Source organism: Hemitrygon akajei, chromosome 19 (genome assembly GCF_048418815.1).
Source record: "Hemitrygon akajei chromosome 19, sHemAka1.3, whole genome shotgun sequence".
Lineage (NCBI taxonomy): Eukaryota > Metazoa > Chordata > Chondrichthyes > Myliobatiformes > Dasyatidae > Hemitrygon > Hemitrygon akajei.
Window position 1 is genome coordinate 71,659,444 of NC_133142.1, and position 20,084 is coordinate 71,679,527.

Here is a 20,084-nt window from a genome sequence, read left to right on the forward strand (position 1 = left end):
GATGCAGTTGTAGAGAAAGTTCCAGTGATAGAGAAGGGCGGCAACAGGTTTAGGTCAAGATGATGTTTGACTTGGATAGGAACCTGCAGGTGGGTGGTGCTTGAAGCTCTTGACACTAGTGGTGAATTGAGAGACACTGTTGGAGTACTCTGGGCCAGTAGCAGCACTGGATCTAGGTTCTTTCCAGTCATTATGACCAGTCATAATTTAATTTCTTTTCACATTCCAAGTAAATAGCTCCTCCTAAACAGTGTTTGCAAGTCCTGGTAAATCTCCATTGTGCATTTCTTAGTGGTATCAAACTCCTCCTCGGAAATCCCTCATTAGTGATGGCCATCCCCTCCTGCAGAGTCGGTCATTAGGTGTGTCCCTCACCTCCTGTGGATAGAAACTGAAAGGTAGCCCAAGGCAGCTATCTTTCATTTGCACATAACATTAACAAAAACTATGTGAAGATGATAGGCAGGAGTGGGGTGCTTTCTCTTGGTAAGTTAAGGTCCCACTCAGAGTTATGGTGGAGAAAGCCAAGGCCCAGATCTCCAGGTACCGTCAACCCAAGTAACCTCCCCCTTATCTGGATCATGTGATGCATCTTTTGTTGCTTGCACGCCTGTCGGGCCTGTTGTGAATGGTCGTACATTACCAAGCTGCTGTGCTCACCAGACTCGTTCCATCATTGTGCTTTATCACTTTATTAGGTGACTGATGGGGCCACGGTTGCCCTTGTTCCACGCCTCAGCAAGCACATCCACCATGAGAATCATGACTACATTGCAGGAGAGAGTGAGTGAACATCAAAATCTTTATGCCTCTTGCTCTTGCGGCTGAACCTCTAGGAGAAGGAACAAAAAAATAAGGCTGGTCTTGAGTAACCAACAGGAGGGAGGGGTTAGATTGATCTTGGGGCCGGTTAAAATGTAAGCACAACATCATGGGCCGAATGGTCTACTGCGGCATTTTATGGAAACTAAGCAGAAAAACAGCTGAGAACACGCACAGTTGGTTATAAGATTTAAGTAAGAAACCACTTGATATATTAATCAATGAAGCTCTATTTGAAGTGTAATGTCAGGAGCGCTATAGCCGGTTAGCCATAGCAAGGCCCTAACTGATCATTCCCAAAACACAACCTGCTCTTTGAAAGATCGCAGTGGAACCTGTTGGTTTCACCCAGGAAGGCAGACTCTAAAAGTTTCTCTTCCGGCAATCCAGTATTTCCTCAGTGATGCTCATTAACTTTGAGGTTCAGTGCTGAAGTGATCAGTAGGTTTGACTAAGTGGAAGTGTTTTGCCTTGGGTATGCTTAGACTTTTTGTTTTCTTTTGTTGCCATTTGGAACTCTACTCCTGTCACTGACTGTTTTCCCATCTCAGAGACGCCAATGCTGGAGGACGCAGATGAAGGAGGGATGAAAGTGTGGCACCTAGTGAAAGCCAGTGAAGAGCCTGAGCTGCCCAAGCACAGACGAGGCAGCCTACGGGAACGGGAGCGAGCGAAGGCTATCCCAGAGATCTACTTAACACGCTTGCTCTCTATGAAGGTAGGAGCCAGAATAAAAACGGAGGCATGTTTGAAAGCAGATTTGCAGAATCAATACCTTTCTGATTATTTCTAATGCTTTGCCCTCTCACCCAAATTACTTGTAAAATTAGTAGTGAGCAACTAGGTTTTGAAGCATCAGCAGTTGTAAAGGTGACCATTTGAGCCTTGCGCCTTGCCATTTCTTCCAGGGCACCCTGCAGAAGTTTGTGGATGACCTCTTTCAGGTGATTCTCAGCACCAGCCGGCCTGTACCTCTCGCCGTTAAATATTTTTTTGATCTCCTGGATGAACAGGCTGTGCACCACGGAATAACTGATGCAGAAACAATTCACATCTGGAAAACAAACAGGTAAACAACTGTTCTTCACCTGTGGTAAAAAGATAAAGATTAGCTTTATTTGTCACATGTACATCGAAACATTCAGTGAAATGCACCATTTGCAGCAATTACCAACACAGGCTGAGGATGGTGTTATTTTTTAAGTTATTTGTGGTAATATAACTTAGTATTGTGTTTGTTAGATGTACTGTGTTGTACACCTTGGTCCGCAGGAACATAGTTTCATTTGATGGTGTACGTGTATTTTTGAATGACAATAAACTGAACTTGAGCTTGTCCGATATCACAAACAACAGAGGCCCCAGCACTGGTCATTGGCCTCCAACCAGAATAACAGTCAAGGAAAGTGATTTGGTAGTCCTTTGAAATTTGAAGAATGATTATTTTTCAAATACGTTTTTTCTCTATATGCAGAGCTGGGGTGCAGACCTGGACTATGCCGTGTTGTGTGACTGCTGTTATATTTTTGAGGAATTCAGCATTCCAAAGATCCTTCTGATGTTTACTGCTGTTTGAACACTATTTTCCATCTGCTCTCTCTATCTTTAAATGATCTATTTAAGGCAGGTGTTTTGCTTTGAATTCATAAAACACCATAATGTTCTTTATCTAAAATTCTGTGGCTTTTCAGCTTTGTTTTTATTGATTAAATTTGTAATTACACAGAAAACTGACAGACTAGGAGGAAGCAAATTTGAACTCGAGCAATTGGTGCTCTGTAATTAAACACGTCCAGTCCATTTTGCAGTGGACATAAATACACGTCTGGAAATTTTGTGGTTACGTGTTGTTAACCCTTGCACAATAAAAATGGAAGCATTCGCTTAGTTGCAGGTGAAGTGACTAGAGCAGTGATTTTTTTTTCTCATATCTTTAATCTTTATCCATATGCTTTGTCTTTACCTTCTATTTGGCTACCTCTGTTAGTCCTTATTAGTAAATCAAAGGCAAAGGACAAACCAGTGTCCAGCTCACTGTTCAAAGGGGGTTACTCATCTCAGTGCTGAACTGCCCCTGTAGTTATGGCCTACAGCCATCGGGCTTCTGGACTGGCTACAGTGTAGAAACGGCTCCATGGCTGTTGTCACACTTTTAGGGATTCTGTGGTGCATGTTCTGTGAGTTATTTGTTTACTTTTTTATTGTTTGCACGATTTGTTCTTTTTTCCCGCATATTTGGTGTTTGACGGTCTTTGTTGTGGGGGGTGGGGTTTAAATAGGTTCTATTGTGTTTCTTTGTTTTGTGGCTGTCTGCAAGAAGATGAATCTCAAGGTTGTACACGATGTGCATCTTCCGATAATGAATGTACTTGAACTTCTTAAATATTATTTAGAAACCATACATGCTTTTTTGCTATACCTAAACATGGTTTTATTTAGTGGTAATGCCAAAATGAAGCCTTTGCATTTCTGGTTAGGGGCTTACTCAACTTAATGCATTTCCTGACGTTTTGCTTTACAATGTTCAGCAAAGGATCTACAGCCTTTAACGTCACTCTCACCATCACATCCATACCCTGGCTGCCAGGGAGAACATGCAGGTTGTGAGGCAGAGGAGTGAACACCCACATAATTTAAACTGACATACAAGTCCTTATCAATAAGATGCAATCTGGGAGGGAGATCTTGTGCAAGAGAAGGGTGGTGACCAAAATACTTGCCAGATGTACCATGAGAAGGGTTAGAGAGAGCAGTGACTGCAGCAATCTCCACAAAATGGAGCAATACAGAAAGAGATCTCACATCAGGGTGATGTGCACATCAACATCCACAGTGTGGGGATCATAACAGAACAAAGGTATTTTGTACAGTGATCTGAGTGGTCACTCTTGGGGATATGGGCCTGGTCCAAACAGGGGGATATGAGACCAGCGTAGATAAGCATTCTGATCACCATCGATGAGATTAGCTAAAGGGCTTGTTTCTCTGGTATATAACTCTCTGATTCAACTATTAGTAATACTAATAACTAGTCAACTAGCAGTTCTTTCTAGGATCTTAACAGGTTTAGATTTGGAGATCATTAAGTAGTGATTACACATTATAATTGAAAGCATTGGTTGAGACTGACTTGAGCATCTTGAAAATATCATAGTATATTAGCCCTTTATCTAGCTACCTTACAAAGAGATTCAAACAACTAATCCTATTTTTCTACTTGGAAAGAAACAAGTTGAATACCTCAGATCTTGCCTAAAAGAAGTTTCTATCCTTGGTATCCTGATATTAAAGTTATCGACATACTTTCAATGACATACCACCATGAGAATATCTCTGACAACTTATTCCATATGTTCACCACCCTCAGAGTGGAAAACCATGCACCTCAAATCTCTTCTAAATCTTTCCCTTCTCCATCAAACCTGGATGTTACTGAAGTTAACTGGCCATCAGTAGCAATATTTAAATATACTCTGACACCTTTATGCCACTACATGGCTACAAACAGGGTTCCTAGTCTTGCTTCAATATATCCAACTATTTATTAAATGGATTTATTTATTCATTTGCTCACTTATCATTCAGTCATTCATTCGTGGATTGATTGACTGAGATGCATCGTGAATTAAACCCTTCCAGCCACACCACCTCAGCAATCCACTGATTTAACCCTAGCCTGGTCACAGTACAACTTACAAAGACCAATGAACGAACTAACAGGTATGGCTTTGGACTGTGGGATGAAATCAGAGCACCCAGAAGGAACCTACTCAATCCATGGGTAAAATGTGTGGCCACTGGGAGATCCTGCTTTCTCTGGCAGACACACCTACGCTCTGTCCGCCAGAGAAAGCAGGATCTCCCAGTGGCCACACATTTTAATTCCACGTCCCATTCCCATTCTGATATGTCTATCCATGGCCTCCTCTACTGTCAAGATGAAGCCACACTCAGGTTGGAGGAACAAAACCTTATATACCGTCTCGGTAGCCTCCAACCTGATGGCATGAACATTGACTTCTCTAACTTCTGTTAGTGCCCCTCTCCCCTTCTTGCCCCATCCCTGATATATTTAGTTCCCCCCCCCCCTCTTTTTCTCTCTCTCTGCCCATCACTCTGCCTGTTCTCCATCTCCCTCTGGTGCTTCCCCCCCCTTTCCTTCTCCTGAGGCTTCCCGTCCCATGATCCTTTCCCTTCTCCAGCTCTGTATCCCTTTTGCCAATCACCTTTCCAGCTCTCAGCTTCATCCCACCCCCTCCGGTCTTCTCCTATCATTTCGCATTTCCCCCTCCCCCCACTACTTTCAAATCTCTTACTATCTTTCCTTTCAGTTAGTCCTAACGAAGGGTCTCGGCCCGAAACGTCAACAGTGCTTCTCCCTATAGATGCTGCCTGGCCTGCTGTGTTCCACCAGCATTTTGTGTGTGTTGCTTGAATTTCCAGCATCTGCAGATTTCCTCGTGTTTGCAATCCATGGGGAGGACTCCTTACAGATGATGTCAGAATTTACTTCGAAATCCAAAGCCCTGAACTGTAATATTGTCATGCTAACTACTACACTACCGTGCACCCTAATTAATAATATTTCGATTGTTATTATATCATTTAATAGGCAGGTAATAGTTCATGATCCACATTTCATGTTGCATTTTTCGAGACTGATGTGGAATATTGTTTTCAGTTAAAGGCATCACTGATTCAAATAGTAATTGCTGATATTACAGAGCATCATGGGAAAGGCAGTATGAACAATTCCAGTATGATAATTTGGGAATCAAGCTTCAACTACTTAAGGAAATGTTTGAAAAAAGAGTCCTTGATTTGGGTCATTAAATCTTAAGAAGGGTTAAATATGTAAAGATAACACAGATTTATAAAATTATGGATTTTCTTTTCCAGCCTTCCTCTTCGTTTTTGGATAAACATCATAAAGAATCCACACTTCACCTTTGACGTTCAGGTGTCGGACAATGTAGACGCCATGCTATCAGTCATCGCTCAGACCTTCATGGACTCCTGTACTATTGCAGAACACAAGCTGGGTCGGGTAAGTTTGGATAATGAAAGAGCGTAGAGCATTGAACCGTGCAGCACAGCAGAGTACAGGCCCTTTGGCCTACGACGTTGTGTCAACCTTCTACTCTGTAACACTATCATCTGAGAAGGCAGAGGAATGGGGATAACAAAGTAGCCATGATAGAATGTTGGAGCTGACCTGATGGGCCCAGTGACTAAATTCTGCTCATGTGTCTTTTGTTTTATGATCCTATCTAACCCTCCCATCTTACACAGCCCAGAACCCTCCATTTTTCTTTCATCCATGTGCTTAAGACCCTCTTAATTAAATGTTTGTTTTATATCAGCCTCTACCACCATCCCCAGCAATGCATTCCAAGCACTGTGTGTGTATTAAAAAACACACACCTACCTTTGAAATCTCCCCTGACTTTTCCTGTACTCACCTGAAAAGGATGTCCTCTGGTATTAGCCAATGACACCCTGGGCAAAAGGCACTAGCTGTCCACTCTGTCTGTGCCTCATAGTCATATATCCCTCTTGTCAAGTCACTTCTCGTCCTCCACAACTCCAAAGATGGCAACTAATGAAGCTCCCAACAATAAATACAGCTTTAGTAAAGTACCTTCTCTTAAGTAGATTTTTTACAACCTTGTAACTTACAGAAGTATTTTACTATGAATTAAAGATGTTATTCAAAAGCTTTTTCTTACAAGTATAATATGGGGCAAAAGAGCAAAACATTTCCATGTCACCAGGGCCCACAAAAGAGTGATGGGAAAATGGAGACATGGTTGATTTAGAGCTACCTGGTAGAGTGCGCATCTTTGCTCATCGAAATAACACTGTACAAACATTTATAATTCCGTTGAGAGGACAGATGGGACCTCGGCTTGATATTGGTCTGAATATTGACACCGTGCCCCTGGACTGAACTAGAATGTTACTCAAGTCTTTACCTTTTAGAGTGCAAATTGAACTAAACCCAATTCTAAATCCAGCAGAAGAACATCAAATTTGATTCTTTGCTCCAGAGAGCTGTACATGCTGAATTGTTCTACATTTTCCAGGCCAAGATAGATTGTTTGAAGTGCAGGAGAATTGCAGATTCTGAGAGATTGGTAGGCCAATCTTCATGGCTCAGAACAAAACAAATGGAGATATATAAAATCAGATATAAAATCAGATCAGATCAACATAGGCAAAGGTGCCTTGAAATTGAATTGCACCTGGTTCTCCCTCACTAATGCTACATCAGAAATGACCAAAAGAAAAAAAATCACGAAATGGTGATTTCTACACTTGTTAAATCCCGACCTCTGCATTTTTGATACAGCACAGTTTCAAGCCAGGCATGTTAGCAGAAGCTTCTCACTGAGTCTGTACACGCGACAAGAGTAAACCTGTACCAAATGAGTCAGCTCTATTAAAGCTTGAGTTTACATGAGATCAAATGGAGCAGAATGGGGAGGTGGAAGGAGGGGGATCATTAAAAAACAGATGGGAGGGAATGGTGCAGAGTTAAGAGTAAGTAAAGAGTCCTTGGTGTCTGATAATGGACAGGACAGCCCTGGGCCCTCACAACCCATGGCAGGCATCAAGTCACAAGTCAAGAGAGCCATAAACTGTACTTATTAGTTCAAAGAAGCTTTGATCTATAACAGGGCTGGCTGGTGATGAACTTCCATTGAAATAAAAGTAACAGGCTAATTAAACATAAGTGTATAAAATCAATATCCCTCGAGGTGTCACTACTTCCTGCACACTTTGCTTCTTTTGAATTGGCTGTTGATATCACATGTCAGAAATTGAAATATTTCCTTATGACACAAGATGCTAATTGGCCCTCTGAGTCTGTACCAGCACTCAGGGGAATCCCAGCATTTCCCTGAAACTAATTCTTTCCGTGTTCTGTCCTCTAGAGATGCAGTTCAATTTGTATGAACATCACTTCCTGAAGAATAGCTTCTATCTTGGGGGATTTTTCGGAAGTTATTGCTGCATAGTTGTCTTTATAAGTTGTTCACGGTGAGGCCAGTTGACACGTACTTGCCTGATACCTCACCTCAGTCTGATTCATCTACTCCGCAGGGAATTGACAGTAGCCATTTAATGTGGTGCTTGCAACAGCACACCCACGGGGAGGACGTGCATTCTCTGCACAGACAGCAACAGATGTCAAGATCATAGTTGGGTCCCTGGAGACGCGACAAATTCTTTCACCTGCCTTACTACCGTGGTTCCCCGTGGCCCAATATTATGGTTTGATCCAATTTTTGCCATTAAGTAATATGTGCCAAGCGTTTTAGAATCATTGAGCACTGCAGTACAGAAACAGGTTCGTCTAGTCTGTACCAAACCGTTTGTCTACCTAGTCCCGTCTATCAGCACCAGGACCCTGGCTCTGCATACCTCTCCCATCCATCTACCGATCTAGGCTTCTGTTAAATGTTATTATTTTTATTTATTTAAAGGTGCTGTGAACAGGCCCTTCCAGCCAACAACCCACCTGTTTAACATTAGCCTAATGATAGGACAGTTTAGAATGACCTATAGGCAGCACATCTGTGGACTGTGGGAGGAAACCGGAGCATCTGAAGGAAGCCCATGCAGTCACAGGGAGAACATACAGATGGCACCGGAACTGAACTCCAAACTCTTGACAGTCCAAGTTATTTAGCACTGTGCTAACTGCTACGCTACCATGCATCTGTTGCTATTAACCCTGCATCGACTTCCACTGCCAGCTTGTTCCACACTCTGAATGAGGAAGATCCCCCTCAGATTGCCCATAAACATTTCACTTCTCACCCTAAACGTACAACCTCTAGTTCACGGGGGAAAGCCCACATGCATTTACCCTTTCTGCACCTCTATACATTGCACAAAATACAAATTGGAAAAGAGAGTAGTATTAGAGAGAATCAGGCTTAATGACACTGGCATGTGTGGTGAAGTCTGTCGCTTTGTGGCAGAGGGAGAAATACACCAAGGCACTGTTCATGGGTTTCACCGTTCATGGGTTTCACCGTTCATGGGTTTCACCGTTCATGGGTTCACTGTTCATGGGTTCACTGTTCATGGGTTCACTGTTCATGGGTTTCACTGTTCATGGGTTTCACTGTTCATGGGTTCACTGTTCAAGGGTTTCACTGTTCATGGGTTTCACTGTTCATGGGTTTCACTGTTCATGGGTTCACTGTTCATGGGTTTCACTGTTCATGGGTTCACTGTTCATGGGTTTCTCTGTTCATGGGTTCACTGTTCATGGGTTTCACTGTTCATGGGTTCACTGTTCATGGGTTCACTGTTCAAGGGTTTCACTGTTCATGGGTTTCACTGTTCATGGGTTCACTGTTCAAGGGTTTCACTGTTCATGGGTTTCACTGTTCATGGGTTCACTGTTCATGGGTTCACTGTTCATGGGTTCACTGTTCATGGGTTTCACTGTTCATGGGTTCACTGTTCATGGGTTCACCGTTCATGGGTTTCACTGTTCATGGGTTCACTGTTCAAGGGTTTCACTGTTCATGGGTTTCACTGTTCATGGGTTTACTGTTCATGGGTTCACTGTTCATGGGTTCACCGTTCATGGGTTCACTGTTCATGGGTTCACTGTTCATGGGTTTCACTGTACATGGGTTCACTGTTCATGGGTTTCACCGTTCATGGGTTCACTGTTCATGGGTTCACCGTTCATGGGTTTCACTGTTCATGGGTTCACCGTTCATGGGTTTCACTGTTCATGGGTTCACCGTTCATGGGTTTCACTGTACATGGGTTTACTGTTCATGGGTTCACTGTTCATGGGTTTCACTGTTCATGGGTTTCACCGTTCATGGGTTTCACTGTTCATGGGTTCACCGTTCATGGGTTTCACTGTACATGGGTTTACTGTTCATGGGTTCACTGTTCATGGGTTTCACTGTTCATGGGTTTCACCGTTCATGGGTTTCACTGTTCATGGGTTCACCGTTCATGGGTTTCACTGTACATGGGTTTACTGTTCATGGGTTCACTGTTCATGGGTTTCACTGTTCATGGGTTCACTGTTCATGGGTTCACTGTTCATGGGTTCACCGTTCATGGGTTCACCGTTCATGGGTTCACCGTTCATGGGTTCACCGTTCATGGGTTCACTGTTCATGGGTTCGCCGTTCATGGGTTTCACTGTTCATGGGTTCACTGTTCATGGGTTCACTGTTCATGGGTTCACTGTTCATGGGTTCACTGTTCATGGGTTTCACTGTTCATGGGTTCACCGTTCATGGGTTCACCGTTCATGGGTTTCACTGTTCATGGGTTCACTGTTCATGGGTTCACTGTTCATGGGTTCACTGTTCATGGGTTCACCGTTCATGGGTTTCACTGTTCATGGGTTCACCGTTCATGGGTTCACCGTTCATGGGTTTCACTGTTCATGGGTTCACTGTTCATGGGTTCACTGTTCATGGGTTTCACCGTTCATGGGTTCACCGTTCATGGGTTCACTGTGCATGGGTTTCACTGTTCATGGGTTTCACTGTTCATGGGTTCACCGTTCATGGGTTTCACTGTTCATGGGTTCACTGTTCATGGGTTCACCGTTCATGGGTTTCACTGTTCATGGGTTCACCGTTCATGGGTTCACCGTTCATGGGTTTCACCGTTCATGGGTTCACCGTTCATGGGTTCACTGTTCATGGGTTCACTGTTCATGGGTTCACTGTCCATGGGTTTCACTGTTCATGGGTTCACTGTTCATGGGTTTCACTGTTCATGGGTTTCACTGTTCATGGGTTCACTGTTCATGGGTTCACTGTTCATGGGTTTCACTGTTCATGGGTTTCACTGTTCATGGGTTCACCGTTCATGGGTTTCACTGTTCATGGGTTTCACTGTTCATGGGTTCACTGTTCATGGGTTTCACTGTTCATGGGTTTCACTGTTCATGGGTTTCACTGTTCATGGGTTTCACTGTTCATGGGTTCACCGTTCATGGGTTCACTGTTCATGGGTTTCACTGTTCATGGGTTTCACTGTTCATGGGTTTCACTGTTCATGGGTTCACTGTTCATGGGTTCACTGTTCATGGGTTTCACTGTTCATGGGTTTCACTGTTCATGGGTTCACCGTTCATGGGTTCACCGTTCATGGGTTCACTGTTCATGGGTTCACTGTTCATGGGTTCACTGTTCATGGGTTTCACTGTTCATGGGTTCACCGTTCATGGGTTCACTGTTCATGGGTTTCACTGTTCATGGGTTTCACTGTTCATGGGTTCACTGTTCATGGGTTCACTGTTCATGGGTTCACCGTTCATGGGTTCACTGTTCAAGGGTTTCACTGTTCATGGGTTTCACTGTTCATGGGTTCACCGTTCATGGGTTTCACTGTTCATGGGTTTCACTGTTCATGGGTTCACTGTTCATGGGTTTCACTGTTCATGGGTTTCACCGTTCATGGGTTTCACTGTTCATGGGTTCACCGTTCATGGGTTTCACTGTACATGGGTTTACTGTTCATGGGTTCACTGTTCATGGGTTTCACTGTTCATGGGTTCACTGTTCATGGGTTCACTGTTCATGGGTTCACCGTTCATGGGTTCACCGTTCATGGGTTCACCGTTCATGGGTTCACTGTTCATGGGTTCGCCGTTCATGGGTTTCACTGTTCATGGGTTCACTGTTCATGGGTTCACTGTTCATGGGTTCACTGTTCATGGGTTCACTGTTCATGGGTTTCACTGTTCATGGGTTCACCGTTCATGGGTTCACCGTTCATGGGTTTCACTGTTCATGGGTTCACTGTTCATGGGTTCACTGTTCATGGGTTCACCGTTCATGGGTTTCACTGTTCATGGGTTCACCGTTCATGGGTTCACCGTTCATGGGTTTCACTGTTCATGGGTTCACTGTTCATGGGTTCACTGTTCATGGGTTTCACCGTTCATGGGTTCACCGTTCATGGGTTCACTGTGCATGGGTTTCACTGTTCATGGGTTTCACTGTTCATGGGTTCACCGTTCATGGGTTTCACTGTTCATGGGTTCACTGTTCATGGGTTCACCGTTCATGGGTTTCACTGTTCATGGGTTCACCGTTCATGGGTTCACCGTTCATGGGTTTCACCGTTCATGGGTTCACTGTTCATGGGTTCACTGTTCATGGGTTCACTGTTCATGGGTTCACTGTCCATGGGTTTCACTGTTCATGGGTTCACTGTTCATGGGTTTCACTGTTCATGGGTTTCACTGTTCATGGGTTCACTGTTCATGGGTTCACTGTTCATGGGTTTCACTGTTCATGGGTTTCACTGTTCATGGGTTCACCGTTCATGGGTTCACTGTTCATGGGTTTCACTGTTCATGGGTTTCACTGTTCATGGGTTTCACTGTTCATGGGTTTCACTGTTCATGGGTTCACCGTTCATGGGTTCACTGTTCATGGGTTTCACTGTTCATGGGTTTCACTGTTCATGGGTTTCACTGTTCATGGGTTCACTGTTCATGGGTTCACTGTTCATGGGTTTCACTGTTCATGGGTTTCACTGTTCATGGGTTCACCGTTCATGGGTTCACCGTTCATGGGTTCACTGTTCATGGGTTCACTGTTCATGGGTTCACTGTTCATGGGTTTCACTGTTCATGGGTTCACCGTTCATGGGTTCACTGTTCATGGGTTTCACTGTTCATGGGTTTCACTGTTCATGGGTTCACTGTTCATGGGTTCACTGTTCATGGGTTCACCGTTCATGGGTTCACTGTTCAAGGGTTTCACTGTTCATGGGTTTCACTGTTCATGGGTTCACCGTTCATGGGTTTCACTGTTCATGGGTTTCACTGTTCATGGGTTCACTGTTCATGGGTTTCACTGTTCATGGGTTCACTGTTCATGGGTTCACCGTTCATGGGTTCACTGTTCATGGGTTCACTGTTCATGGGTTCACCGTTCATGGGTTCACTGTTCAAGGGTTTCACTGTTCATGGGTTTCACTGTTCATGGGTTCACCGTTCATGGGTTTCACTGTTCATGGGTTTCACTGTTCATGGGTTCACTGTTCATGGGTTCACTGTTCATGGGTTCACTGTTCATGGGTTCACTGTTCATGGGTTCACTGTTCATGGGTTTCACTGTTCATGGGTTTCACTGTTCATGGGTTCACTGTTCATGGGTTTCACTGTTCATGGGTTCACTGTTCATGGGTTCACCGTTCATGGGTTCACTGTTCAAGGGTTTCACTGTTCATGGGTTCACCGTTCATGGGTTTCACTCTTCATGGGTTCACTGTTCATGGGTTTCACTGTTCATGGGTTCACCGTTCATGGGTTTCACTGTTCATGGGTTTCACTGTTCATGGGTTCACCGTTCATGGGTTTCACTGTTCATGGGTTCACCGTTCATGGGTTTCACTGTTCATGGGTTCACTGTTCATGGGTTCACTGTTCATGGGTTTCACTGTTCATGGGTTTCACTGTTCATGGGTTCACCGTTCATGGGTTCACCGTTCAAGGGTTTCACTCTTCATGGGTTTACTGTTCATGGGTTTCACTGTTCATGGGTTCACCGTTCATGGGTTTCACTGTTCATGGGTTCACTGTTCATGGGTTTCACTGTTCATGGGTTCACCGTTCATGGGTTTCACTGTTCATGGGTTTCACTGTTCATGGGTTCACTGTTCATGGGTTCACTGTTCATGGGTTCACTGTTCATGGGTTTCACTGTTCATGGGTTTCACTGTTCATGGGTTCACCGTTCATGGGTTTCACTGTTCATGGGTTCACTGTTCATGGGTTCACTGTTCATGGGTTCACTGTTCATGGGTTCACTGTTCATGGGTTCACTGTTCATGGGTTCACCGTTCATGGGTTTCACTGTTCATGGGTTTCACTGTTCATGGGTTCACTGTTCATGGGTTCACTGTTCATGGGTTCACTGTTCAAGGGTTCACTGTTCATGGGTTCACTGTTCATGGGTTCACCGTTCATGGGTTTCACTGTTCATGGGTTTCACTGTTCATGGGTTCACTGTTCATGGGTTCACTGTTCATGGGTTCACTGTTCAAGGGTTTCACTGTTCATGGTTTCACTGTTCATGGGTTTCACTGTTCATGGGTTCACCGTTCATGGGTTTCACTGTTCATGGGTTCACCGTTCATGGGTTCACTCTTCATGGGTTTCACTGTTCATGGGTTCACTGTTCATGGGTTCACTGTTCATGGGTTCACTGTTCATGGGTTTCACTGTTCATGGGTTCACTGTTCATGGGTTCACTGTTCATGGTTTCACTGTTCATGGTGGTGGAGGGGAAGAAGCTGTTCCTGAAACGCAGAGTGTGTGTCTTCAGGCTCCAGTATCACCTCGATGGCAGCAATGAGGAGAGACCAAGTCCTGGGTGATGGGAGTCCTTAATGATGGATGCTACCTTTTTGAGGCATTGCCTTTTGAAATTGTCCTGGATGCTGGGGAGGGCAGTGACCATGATGGAGGTGACTGAGTTTACGATGTTCTGTATCTTTTTCCCATCCTGTGCAGTGGCCCCTCCACACCAGATGGTGGTGCAACCGTCATCACCGTGGTACATCATTAGACATTTGAAAGTGCCTTTGGTGACATACTAATTCTCCTCAAACTTCTTGATGAAAACACATTGATGAAGGTAGAGCCGTAGATGTAGTGTATATGGATTTCAGTAAGGCATTTTTATAAGGTTCCCCATGAGAGGCTCATTCAGAAAGTAGGGAGGCATGGGATTCAAGGAGGCCTTGTTTTGTGCATCCAGAATTGGCTTGCCCACAGAAGGCAAAGGGTGGTTGTAGATGGTTCGTTTTCTGCATGGAGGTCAGTGACCAGTGGTGTTCTGCAGGGATCTGTTCTAGGACCCCTCCTCTATGTGATTTTTACAAATGACCTAAATGAAGAAGGTTTGCTGAATGCACAAAGGTTGGGGTTGTTGTGGATAGTCTAGAGGATTGTAAGAGGTTAGAGCGGAACATCAATAGAATGCAGAACTGGGCTGATAAGTGGCAGATGGACTTCAACCCAGGTATGTGTGAAGTGGTTCATTTTGGTAGGTCCAATTTGAAGACAGAATATGATATAAATGGTAATAGTCTTGGCTGTGTGGAGGATCTGAGAGATCTTGGGGTCCGAGTCCATAGGACACTCAAAGCTGCTACACAGGTTGACAGTGTTGTTACGAAGGCATATGGTGTATTGGCCCTCAACAACCGTGGGATTGAGTTCAAGAGACGTGAGGTAATGTTAAAGCTATATAAGACATTAATTAGACCCCACTGGGAGTACTGCGTTCAGTTCTGGTCACCTCACTACAGAAAGGATGTGGATACAATAGAGAGAGAGCAGAGGAGATTTACAAGGATGTTACCTGGATTGGAGAGTGTACCTTATGATAATAGGTTGAGTGAACTTGGCCTTTTCTCCTTGGAGTGACAGAGGATGAGAGGTGACTTGATAGAGGTGTGTTAGATGATGAGAGGCATTGATCATGTAGATAGTCAGAGGCTTTTCCCCAGGGCTGAAATGGGTAACATGAGGGGGCATAGTTTTAAGGTGCTTGGAAGTAGGTACAAGGGGGATGTCAGAGGTAAGTTTTTCACACAGAGAGTGGTGGGTGCGTGGAATGCACTGCCAATGGCGGTGGTGGAAGCAGATAGAATAGGGTCTTTTAAGAGCCTCTTAGATAGGTACATGGAGCTTAGAAAAATAGAGGGCTATGTGGTAGGGAAATTCTAGGCAGTTTCTAGGATAAGTTACATGATTGGCAAAATATTGTGGGCTGAAGGGCTGTAATGTGCTGTAAATTTCTATGTTCCTAATAAAATATGGCCGTTGTCATGTCTGATTTGTAACTACCTCAATATGTTGGGCCCAGGATAGATCTTAAGAGATGTTGACACGCAGGAACTTGAAACTACTCACCGTTTCCATTTCTGGTCACATCAGTAAAAGCCGAGTTCAATTTACTGCTGATAGGCCTTCACCAGGAAATATGTGTAAGCTTGTCCAAAATCACATGTTAAGAAATATTTCTACTAAGAAAACACATACTCTGAACTGCCAAGTGAATAAAGAAAAAGATTTCAAGGATACTCCCAAAGACTCCATGAAAATTGCATCTCCACCACCTTCTGAGAGTCTCTGGCCCATGACGGCTTCGAGCCGAGAATTAACACTGAGGAGTATGAAGAGCCCAGATGCTGTGCATTCAGAACAGACAGAAGCCCTGAAGAGATGGCAAGTGAAGCAGACCACCTCCTGAATTTCACCCTGACAACTGCCCCAACCCTACTACAACAAAATCAGAAGCTCCTACTTTGGCTTCTTCAGTCACCTCAGAATTTGCAGAACTAGAGGAATCACCCGTAAAGAAAGAATAAGTAATAAAGCAGGTACAAGTGAGTTTTCTGTCATCTTATTTCTTTAGAGATACAGCACAGAAAAGGCTTTCCAGCCCTTTGAGCTGCCTCTCAGCAAGCCCCAATTTAATCCTAATCTAATCATGGGATAATTTACAATGAACCTGCTAACCAGTATGTCTTTGGTCTGTGTGAGGAAACCATAGCAGCTGAGAAAAGGCACGCATTCCACAGGGAGACGTACAGATGCCTTACACAGGACACCAGGACTGAGCTCCAAACTCTGCCCCGAGCTGTTCCTGGTGTTGCCATTTGTGGAGAGGAACAAAACCAGAGGGCACTCTGAAAGACAGTGCCCTGAAAAAACCACAAGTAAATTCAACAACTGCATCCATTTTTGTGGAAAGAGAAAGGTGGAGACAGCATATCAAATTCACATTCAATGTTTTTGTCTTTCGAACATGTATACAGCGAAAGGAAATACTGTTCCTCTGGGGCCAAGGAGCATATTGTCACACTAAGTATACTCACAGTCCATATAGCCACATACAGTCCAACACATACAGTCACAAAGCACAGTTCCTGAATGGCATGGCCTTTTTGACATAAAGTGCGAGGTGATTTAGAATGATACACGTTTCGAGGAGGAGGAGGAGGCTTGGGTGCGTTTGTGGGCAAAAACCTTAAAGTAACCAAATTAAAACTTCTATTGCTAAACGACAGATTAAAGAAATTTGTAAAGCTGATGGTGTCAGGACAACTGATCATTTAGAAATAATTGATACCTTTAAAGAATTTTATTCTAAACTTTACAGTCTGACCCTCCTAAAGATAATACTGTAATGAATAATTTTTAGACCAATTAAATATTCCTACACTGTCTGTGGATAGCCGAAAACAGTTGGGTCAACCTATTTCTCATGAAGAAATTGCTGAGGCTCTTTGATCTGGCCTCAGAACCCTTAGCCATCACCTGTCGAGAATCTAGTGATATCACTGGTATTTTGCGGAAGGGTACTACCCACAAAGTTTCACTTTATGCGGATGACTTATTGCTTTTTATTTCCAATGTCAAGACTTCGTTACCTTCTGCACTTTCTCTGTTCTCTTGTTTTAGCCAGTTTTCTGGATATAAATTGAACCTACATAAGTGTGAACTTTTTCCTTTGATTAACTTGGTATCAACTAATACTAACCTTCCTTTTAAAATTGTAAGAAATCAATTAACTTATTGGGTGTAACAATTACTAAGAATTATAAATAAATTTAGAATTAAAGAAAATTTTCTTACTTTGTTAAATTATATAAAAAGAACATTATCAAATTGGTCGCCTCTTTAGTTATCATTGATTCGCCAAATTAATTCTATTAAAATGAATATCTTACCTAAATTTATATACCTTTTCCAGGCCTTACCCGTCTTTATTCCTAAATCCTTTTTTGATTCTCTTGACTCTATTTTATCCTCTTATATATCGGAAAAATAAACATCCTCAACTGAATTAAGTTCATCTCCAGAAAGTTAACAAGAATGGAGGTTTAGCCTTACCAAATTTTGTGTTTTATTATTGGGCAGTTAATATATGGAATCTTACGTTTTGGTTATATTACATTAATCATGAGGACTGTCCAGGGTGGGTTTCTTTAGAAGCTAACTCTGTTAATAAATTTTCTATCATCTCTCTTTTGGGATCTTCACTTCCTTTATCTTTAAGTAAAATAACTGAAAATGTGGTAGTTTAACATAACTTGAGGATCTGGATACAATTTAGAAAACACTTTGGTTTATTGAGATTTTCCCTCTCTAGTCCCATTTCTCTTAATTATTTTTTAAGCCCTCTATGGCTGATGTAGTTTTTAAACAAAGGGATAGATTGGGTATCAAATGTTTCCAGGATCTGTTTGTTGGAGGAAGTCTTTCTTCGTTTGACCAACCCTAAACTAAATATAGTTTACCAAAAACCCACTTTTATTGATATTTACAAATTAGAGACTTTATGCGATCTCAATTATATACATTTCCTAAAAGTCCTGATAAAAACTTATTAGATAAAATTCTTAATTTGAAACCTTTTTATAATGGTTCAATATCCAATATTTATGATGTGTTGATGGGAATGAGAAATAATTCTTTAGACAAAATCAAAAATCTTTGGGAACAAGATTTACAGACTTCAATTTCTGAAGAAACAGAATGAAATTTTTAAACTGCTTAATACTTCATTATGTGCCTGTCATTCCCTCCTACAATTTAAAGTGGTCCATAGGGCTTATATGACCAAGGATAAGCAATCTCGTTTTTATATGGATATATCCCCCTACTGTGATAGGTGTAACAATGGAGAAGCTTCATTCATTCGTATGTTTTGGACTTGGCCAAGTCTTGAAAAATATTGGAAGGAAGTATTCCAAACTTTTTCTGTACTTTTTAAAGTAAATTTTAAGCCTAACCCTTTGACTGCCTTATTTGGTATTGTTGGAAGGGAAGATATCTTTTTGAAGAACATCTGACCTGCACATTCTGGCTTTTATCTCTCTTATGGCTAGGAGGGCGCTCCTGCTTAAATGGAAGGATGCTGCTCCGCCTAATCACGCTCAGTGGTTACGGGACGTTATGGCATGCTTAAATTTAGAAAAGATTCTGAATCTAACCAAGATTTTCAAAATTTGTAGGGACCGTTTTTGAATTATTTTCAAAACCTTTCATTTCCTATTAAAGTACAGATGCTGGTTAATAGCATATTTCACTATCTGATAAGGTTTTTTCCCCCTTATTTTCTTTACAAAACATCTTCAGCTTTGGTAGTGGGGTTAGATTTTTTAAAATATTTTTATTTATATATATATATATATATATATAAATTATTCATATCTCAACATACAAATTAATAATCTACAAATGTTTGTACATGAATGTAGGGTAAGGAGTTCGTCAATGTGATTCAAATATAATGTATTTGGTATTTTATCTTTCTTTTGTTTTATAGTATGTATTTTCTTGAACTCTGTATTCTTCTATGTAGAAATTAATAAAAATATTGAAAAAGAAAAAAGTGGGCAGATAGTTAATAAAGCGGATGTGACTGTGGGCTTTATTTCAAGTCATAAAGGGCAAAATTCAGGAGGTGAAGGCAGACTTTGTAAACCAGTAATTTGATCCCAGCTGGAACATTGGTTACAGTTCTGATCATGTTCTTGAGAGCTCCGGTAACACTAGTGCTTGTTAATCCTTGATTGAGTATGGAAAGTTTCTGCTGTGAATTTCTTATGTTCCTGTTCCAAAAGAAACAAAGCCTTCAGTCCATCAATAAAAGCAGAGAGATTCACATCTCTGGTTAGATCCCTACATCTGAGATTATATATCTGAGCCAGATGAGGACCACCCTTTATCTAATCATATTTAACACTGAATCACAGTTTGCTTTCATGTTAGGAATTCATAGTCATGAGGAAGTCAGTGTTAATGGGGTGTTTTTATTTTCCCTTGGTGGTTGTCTATGAGACCAGAATAAAGAATTGAAAATACATGTGGACTAAGATGTTAACTTGTCCTGTGCTATCATCAGTGGGATCATCAGTTGATCTGCCACCTGTCTTCAGGAGTTTCGGCCCGCTTATGATCAAGACTCCCTCAAGGTTGTGGGCCAGCAGTACTAAAGCACCACCTCCCACTGATGAACTTAACAACTTGGCATCTGCCTCTATCAGAGTTGTTGGTCGCTTCCATCCAACAGATAGTCTACTCTTCAGGTATCTATGCAGCTACTGAAGAGTTTACAAAAGATGGATACACTGTCCGACTATCTGCCCCTTTGGACGTACTTAGTCCACACCCATGATGATCCTGCCTCTGCTGCCTCAGCTACAACCCTGCGGGTTGACTTGATCTC

General features: G+C 42.5%; 1 protein-coding gene across 5 annotated transcripts in view; it reads left to right on the forward strand.

Annotated features, from left to right (window-relative positions):
- The window catches only part of plxnb1b (plexin b1b), a 379,931-nt gene that overhangs the window by 339,525 nt on the left and 20,322 nt on the right, over positions 1–20,084 (forward strand). For all 5 annotated transcript variants that reach the window (XM_073072811.1, XM_073072812.1, XM_073072816.1 and 2 more), the window contains 4 exons: positions 699–783; positions 1,374–1,540; positions 1,731–1,891; positions 5,722–5,869. In XM_073072811.1, the coding sequence (XP_072928912.1) occupies positions 699–783; positions 1,374–1,540; positions 1,731–1,891; positions 5,722–5,869 (561 nt within the window). The remainder of the gene's footprint in view (positions 1–698; positions 784–1,373; positions 1,541–1,730; positions 1,892–5,721; positions 5,870–20,084) is intronic.